Raw genomic sequence first — 8,374 nt, 5'->3', positions numbered from 1 at the left:
TAATTTACCTGTTGGTTGGTTTTTGTAAAAAAGGAGTCTCGTATATGTAATTTTTTTGTTTGTATATTTCGCATTATTAATGTTGTTCATTTAAGGCGTTATTAATTGATTATTATTATTAATATACTAATTTGGTTTATTTATTTATTTTTAATTAATTATAAATACGTAATATATCTCGATATTTCAATGTGTAGTTGATACGATAGTGATGTTAATGAATAGACTGTGTTTAAAAGTAGAGAAATGTGTAGAAGAAGTGCAGAAAGCATAAGAAGTTAAGATTGGTTAGCTGCGTGACGTCACAATGAATTGTTTTGCTTGTGTACTATGTTCGGTTGGCTGAAATCACGGTTGAAAGAGATTGTAATTATTGATTGAGTTGCAATCTTCATTATCGGTTCATATAAATAATTTATAACTTCATTATAGTTTGGTAGAAATCATTGAAAAATTCATTATAGGTTGGTAGAAATCATTGTTAACTTTATTATCGGTTGGTAGAAATCAATGATAACTTCATTATCGGTTGGTAAAAATTGTTGATAACTTCATTATAGATTGGTAGAAATCAATGATAACTTCATTATCGGTTGGTAAAAATTGTTGATAACTTCATTATCTATTGGTAGAAATCATTGATATCTTCATTATCGGTTGGTAGAAATCATTGATAACTTCAATATCTGTTAGTAGAAATCATTGATAACTTCATTATAGATTGGTAGAAATCAATGATAACTTCATTATCGGTTGGTAAAAATTGTTGATAACTTCATTATAGATTGGTAGAAATCAATGATAACTTCATTATCGGTTGGTAAAAATTGTTGATAACTTCATTATCTATTGGTAGAAATCATTGATATCTTCATTATCGGTTGGTAGAAATCATTGATAACTTCAATATCTGTTAGTAGAAATCATTGATAACTTCATTATAGATTGGTAGAAATCAATGATAACTTCATTATCGGTTGGTAAAAATTGTTGATAACTTCATTATAGATTGGTAGAAATCAATGATAACTTCATTATCGGTTGGTAAAAATTGTTGATAACTTCATTATCTATTGGTAGAAATCATTGATATCTTCATTATCGGTTGGTAGAAATCATTGATAACTTCAATATCTGTTAGTAGAAATCATTGATAACTTCATTATAGATTGGTAGAAATCAATGATAACTTCATTATCGGTTGGTAAAAATTGTTGATAACTTCATTATCTATTGGTAGAAATCATTGATATCTTCATTATCGGTTGGTAAAAATTGTTGATAACTTCATTATCGGTCAGTAGAAATCATTGATATCTTCATTATCGGTCAGTAGAAATCATTGATAACTTCATTATCGGTTGGTAGAAATCATTGATATCTTCGTTATCAGTTCATTGAAATTCTTCATTATTGGTTGGTATCTTCAATAAGGGCTGGTAGAAATCATTGACATTTTCATTATCTATGTTAAAATCTGCATTATCGCTTTGTACATTTAGTAGATATCTTCGATGTTGATGGAAATCGTTGTTATCTTCATTGTCGGTCGGTAAAAAACTTAATTTTTCGTCGGCAATATTGGTGATATCTCTCTTATCGTTCAGTAATATCGTTATCTTCATTATCATTGAAGTTGTTGTCTGTGTTATTGGGTTATAATCATATATTGTGTATTCCATTTGAACGAGTCTGATTACAGTCTACGAACATTCTACCAAACAAATGAGAGTAGACACGCTTATTATAACAATGTTTAGAAGTCAACAAAGATAATATGTAAAATGTATGAGAATGATCAGGGTTTTAAGTGCGGTAAAAGCTATGTATCTATGATTTTAAGCATTGTATGGACAAAGTATCATATCTTAGAAAATTGTATACTTCTGTCACGAAACTTAAGAATGTTTGTATTTATAATAATCCCCGTACATCACATAAAATGCTAACTATAAAAAAGTACCTATTCAAATTAAAACTAATTAGTTGTAAAAAAAAACTAATATGTGTTATTGCATCACAAGCATAATATGGACGAAGATAAAAATTAATGATGGATTTTATTTAACATTATGAATGTAATACTTATTGACTTACTAATATTTTAATCAAAAAAGACTTTAAAAGCTGTACAACCTCATTAAATAATGATTACATAAATAACTCACAAAAATACGGTAATTAATAAAATAATCATAATATATTGTATGCATATGTAATATTTTCATTATATTTCACCAAATCTCAATATTTTTCTTTGCATCAGTGTGTTTTTTACATTTCGTGATATTGTTGCGAAATTAAAATTTTCATCAAATGATCAATAAGCGCCATTTTGTTTTTATGACATATGAAAGGTCCCCGTTAAATGCGGATTCCAGGCCTGTTTCCGCATTTGAATAATTTTTGATCAGCAGAAATTAAAAACTGTCATGTTGTCATTCTTGACAGCTGATCAGTGTTTGATTAAAAGCTTAAACAAACCTAGAATCGCAGTTTAACGATGGCTTTTAAAATGTCATAAAAAGTAAATGGCGCTGTTAGACCTGACAATGTTACATTAGAATTTTTGCAAAACAACTCAACCTAAATGATTTGAGATATAAAACATGATTCGTGAACAAAAATGAAACCAGAAATTTTTAATTTCTACTTTTTCCCTTAGAAGTCTATGGTATTCTGGTTTCAATCATAAACCATAACCAATTTCAATATTATTTCGCAAGTCGATTAGTTAATAACATAGACTATTATAATATTATGAATTTTGTGTTTTTTAGTTTGTATGAATTAAAAATGTTTAAATGGAATCATTCTAATTGTGTAAAATATAATTTTAGTTCCTATGTTGTGGTTTCAAGTATTTTTTTTTAAATATTACTGAATTTTGTTTTTGTTTTAACTCTGTGCAGTGACTATGTTTCTAATTAAATTATTTTTTTCCTTTATTGCAGTATTTTTAATAATTTTAATAAACCTCTAACTCATGCATACATTATACGTGGTGTCCGGAACTCATAGTATAAGTGAAAAACTGATGGTAAGTATTTGCTAACCAGTTTTTTTTTTAAATACATCTAATTGAATTTCGATTTTGTTTTCTTGATTGGATGAATGATAATGGAGGACTGAACGCAGTTGGCGCTAACAAAAAATTGTCCAAAGAAGCGAAGTTAGCAGTCCACAACGGAGTGCTGGTACCTACCTTGATGTATGGAAGTGAGGCATGGAACTGGCAAAGAAAGGATGAAAGTAGATTGAATACTGTTGAAATGAGATCCCTGAGGCCTATGTGTGGTAAAACCATGTTTGATCGTGTGAGGAATGTGGAGATCAGCAAAGAGTGCAAGGCTGATGTAAGCGTAATGAGTAAGATTAAGAAAGGCACGCTTAGATGGTTTGGGCATGTAGAGCGAATGAGCGAAGATAGGAGTGTAAGGAGGATATATGATGCAAATGCGAATGGTAGCAGAAGTCGGGGACGGCCGAGGAAGACATGGCACGATCAAGTGAATCAGATACTCGAGTTGGGCCATGTCAAGAGTCAGAATAATAGAAGAGTATGTGTGAGACTATAAAATTAAATTAAATTAATTCATCAAAATTAAATTAAATTAATTCATCAAATTTAAAATTCAAGTTCTGTTATTATTTCATCATGAGCAAGTTGTTTCACAGTACTATGATAGTAACAAAACTTGAATTGGACTTTATTGGAAATTTGATGAATTGTTCAAATTCTGCGAAACAACCCATCCTTAGAATAATTATTGTTGTTTCTCTTGTCAAATTTCATGCTTGGAAGTCAAACATAACCTCACACCTGAATACAGTTTAATGTGTTTCAAATCAGTATTGCTGTATAATAAAACTAGTTCCATTTTATATTTATACTTTTTATTGTCAAATTGTACAATACACATTATAATATTATTTATTATACAATTGAACATATGAATCCTATAATTTCTATAGCCTCTATATCTGATTTTTTGACAAAATGATCTGAGTATGACATCTTGTTCACATTTTTGCGAGCAAAAAGAGGAGCCTAAAATTGAGTTTCAAAACCCTCCTTATCACAACCAAAAACCATGTTAAAACTGCGAGTGAGAAACCAAATCCGCTATATCATACAGAAAGTTACTATCAAAACGCGCTATATCGGATTCAACCAATCACAAGCAGTTATTTTGCCAAAATACAATATGGCCGCCGCTCTGACGCCACGCTCGTGTGTCAAAATGATCTACGCGTGTGTTTCTAAACCCGCCATGTCGGCTCAGTTGACTTTCAAAAGCCTCTATATCACGAAGTGAGTATCAAAATCCGCTTTATCCATTTTATTTATCGAAATTACTTAATTATTGCTAGACATATATAGAAAAATAAATGCTTTTCAAAATTTTATTACTCCAATTCATTTTATAAAAAATTGTAATGCAATTACTTCTGTACGCTAGAGATGTGACAGTTTTTTGCGGTTTTCTCCAAATCAATGAAAGTTGATATAGCGGATATAGAAATTACACGACTCATATATATATATATTGAACAACACTTTTTGAAGGAGGTCTATGTCCAAAGTTGGATGCTTGAAGGGTTGTGAAAAAGAAAATTATTTATAGCTGACATTAAAAGTAGTTATGTGTATTGTAGAACTTCAGTAAAAGTAACTTATCCAAAGGTCTTTTTATAGCTAAGTCCAACGGTATTGTCAGGCATCTTTGGCCCAGGACCAATGTTTGTAGAATGTCCTGCACTTAGAGTCAATGTCTGGGTTTTATCATTCAGTAAATTAACACGCCCCTCAACTCCAGCCTGGAAAGAAATATAAACATATTTTTGATGATATTTTAAAAGTAGATAATTTAAAAAAAAGCTGAGTACCGCGCTAGATTCCCTACTGCTTGGAGTCAGTGGGTCAGTGGGCATCACTAATCTAGGCATATTGTGAGGCTGAAGGGGAGGGAGAAGTGGAAGGTACCGGGATATTCAGATTTGATCGATAAACAATATGATAATGTGACCTTGTACAGTTTGAATAACAGAATTGTGGACTTTCTCCAAGGCTGCTAAATTGCAATCTTTAGAGCACAGGCGTCAGGTGGGAAGACTTTCCTTTTTCTACCGGTATTTCAATGGAAGATGCTCTAAGGAACTGACATCATTGATCCCTTCGGCACTGACATTTGTACCCAGTTGACATTTGTCACATTAGGATAAGTTGTTTCTACGACTTCAACTGCTCGGCTATGGGACGATTTGCCCGTCTCTGTGTTTCCTCCCTCCTACAACATCATCTCTTCAACACACCGGGAAATTATTTTCATCAGAGCCTCCTGTGTGGAGTTCATATAAAAAGGGGCGATACTAAGAGAATAGGTATTGCAACCAAAGTTGACCAAAACACAAAACTCACACAGATGCGTTTCTTGCACACAGCATGTTGAAAACTTTTTATTCGACATCCGAAAAGAAAATACTAGCAATAATAAAAAAAGTTTTTTTTTAAATTATTAAAAAAACATCCGGTAAATTTATAAATTTTTCAAATTCTATGATCACGTCCCTTTCGCGCTTATAATAATAAATTGACGTAAGCAAGACAAAAGGCCGTAGAAAATGTAAAAATATGATATTTAAACCAATAGACACAATCCTAAGGATTTTTACAACATAGTTCCAATTGGAGATATGATGATCATAGACACACTGGTTAAGGATAGTTGGACTCTTGTGATGTTCACATAGAAAATAATTTTAAAAAAATCTTACCCTTGTTCCCCCATGGGGGGCAAAGTCATGAATTGTCATAACGGAGGCTCCACCCCGAGGAACATCATAATTTCCACGTGCCCCCAAAGCTGTACCCCCTCCCATCCAGTTCCCACTGAAATTGGGTTGAGGAGGGGGGATATTAAAATTAAACTGAAATAAAACAAAACATATTATTTCATATCAAAAACTCATCTAGCTGTTGAAAAAAGTAGAGTTATATGGTTTGTCCTGTGAACTCTAAAACCTCACGTTTGAATTTGGTAGCCTGTGATGATGTGTGTGATGTAAAATATTTATTTATTTATTTAATAACAACGGTATAAATATACCATAAACAATAAATCAAATACAACGACATCAGAAAGTAAAAATGATCAGAAACTCTATAATGATATTAAAGTAAGAGATGAAAGTACACGCAAAACTTCTAAGTAGACTTTCTAGATTTAATTAACATTTCTTGAAAATATATGATATTATAGCCTTCTTGCAGTTAAATAGATCCGCCACATCTGCTTATCTATTACTAACTTCATGTAATTTAGGTATAAGTGAGTATTTTCAATGCTCAACGCTGGTATTGATACATTTAAACATTATTTTGGAACGAGTAGCTCGCGCAAGTACATGAAATTCTTTGAGGTTAAGTAAATTAGGGCTGCCTATACTACCAATTACGATTTTGAACATTAATATTAAGTCGGAGAATTTAAATTATTTTAATTCTTTCATTAAATATTTATTTATTTATTCACGTCTAAGGCTTTTACATGCAAACATTATTGTAGGTAAGTTCTTCAGGAGTACGATAATGTAAGTATATTAAATTTATATTAGGTCAATGGTACGAAGGTCAAAAATCCTGACGACAAAGCGAGTCTAGTGACCTACATTATGTCGTTGACTGATAAAAACAATTCATGCGTAATGTAATTTAAGAGGAAGCTACAAGCCAAAAATGTGTATATTCTTGGTATACTTTATATTGTAGGTAATAGGTATTAAAATCGCTTGACAAACGGAGTCTGGAAACGTTCGATTTCAAGCACAAAACTGGTTTTTATTTATTTTGTAAATAATTTCATAAGAAAGCAAAAAAGTTAATCAAGTGAAACTGTCACAGATAATCTTAGCTATAATACTGTATTTTTTTTAAAGTTGTTTCCCTTATGCGTTCATACATTTCTATTAAAAAAAAAATTTTTGTATTTTACATTTATATTTTTTACTGAGCAATTTATTTTTTTTTATTTGTATTCCACTCAAGCGAAACGATAGGAAAATCTTCAATTTATCTAAATCATATTTTTGGTTTTCATTATGTTCACCAATTAGTTACAAAGATGAATTAAAATAGTGATTTAGCATTACGCTTCGCCTTAACGCATAACATTATTCGCATTCTATGAACTTTTCATTTTCTAAATTGGAACTGATTATGGAAACTAAGCGATAAAATAGGTACCAAAGTTATTTAATTTTAATAATATTTCCATAATTAAAATTTGTTTTTATAAAATTTATAAAATAATTCACAGATGTAAATCTGAATCACTAATGATTTTTAAAGTTTACCAGCGGTTCTAATGATTAATTTTTGGGGTATTATACCGTGTCGCGCTACGTCTTTCTTTAGACATCATCGTTTCGGACAACATTACAGTGTAATCAGATGTGTAGCAGTGTTAGAAACGTTGGATACAGAAGGGGTAGCGCAACACGGCATAAAACCCCAAAATCACTATAGTATTTTTGGTCGTGAATATCTCAAATCTTTACTAGAGGTAAAATGCTTTCAGCTTCACAAATCCTAAATTATAATATCCCGTGATTTTTCACGGGTCTGCAATATATTTATCCAATTTAAAAATGTATATAAATATTTATACCTGTCTTTTATTCCTGACGAGTGACATCAGTTCGTCTCCAGTTCCATGAATCTCCACTCCATCATCATGGACTTGAAATTCCGCATTTCCTTCAAGTGGAAAACTTTGGACAAACACCAGGGATGCGCATAGAAAAATGGAAACCGCGAAAAACTTCATGATTTATATAAAAATTCACGTCAAAGTATCAAAAGCAATATTAATTTTTGATAAACACGTTATTTGTTGAGAGTGTGTTCTTGCTTTGAATGATTTACTAAGCAAAGCAATTCTTTAGTGTACGAACACAAAGAACGCGTGTTTCGGCTTTCAGATTAGCCGGCGAGTAAGCGGCCGACTGGCGCAGGCGCGCCGACAAGAATGTTTGTATCTAAACGTGTGAGAACGCACATAGTAAAGGCAGGTTCAGATTTGTGTCCGCGCGCTGGCGCGCCGAGAAGCTTTACCGGAATGAATTCTTAATTCCTACTCGCCGGTGCGGCCGGTTAGTGAAGCTTGTTTTGGAAGCTAGTGTCAAAACATAAATAAACAAGTCCTGTCAAAATGAGCGACTTACTAATTGCTGCTGTTTTTAACAAATCGCCGATCTGGGATAAGAGAAACAGCTTACACAGCAACAGAAATGTTGTCGACAAGTGCTGGAAAGAAATCAGTAAGGATATGAATGAAAACGGTAAGTACGAACTGAGAAAATTTTATAATAA

General features: G+C 31.7%; 1 protein-coding gene across 1 annotated transcript; it reads right to left on the bottom strand.

The window, feature by feature from the left end:
* Positions 1–3,917: 3,917 nt before the first annotated feature.
* Positions 3,918–7,906, bottom strand: LOC149409894 (uncharacterized). The gene is made up of 3 exons (XM_089649158.1): positions 7,671–7,906; positions 5,779–5,931; positions 3,918–4,821 (listed from the first exon to the last, which is right to left on the bottom strand). The coding sequence occupies exons 1-3, from the start codon at positions 7,827–7,829 to the stop codon at positions 4,678–4,680; spliced, it is 456 nt and encodes a 151-aa protein (XP_089505284.1). The 5' UTR covers positions 7,830–7,906; the 3' UTR covers positions 3,918–4,677.
* Between the last annotated feature and the right edge of the window lie 468 nt (positions 7,907–8,374).

Source organism: Hesperophylax consimilis, chromosome 29, assembly GCF_061612785.1.
Source record: "Hesperophylax consimilis isolate HC1 chromosome 29, BYU_Hcon_1.0, whole genome shotgun sequence".
Classification (NCBI taxonomy): domain Eukaryota; kingdom Metazoa; phylum Arthropoda; class Insecta; order Trichoptera; family Limnephilidae; genus Hesperophylax; species Hesperophylax consimilis.
Note: the sequence above shows the minus strand (reverse complement) of the source record. Positions and strands in the feature narration are given on the sequence as shown.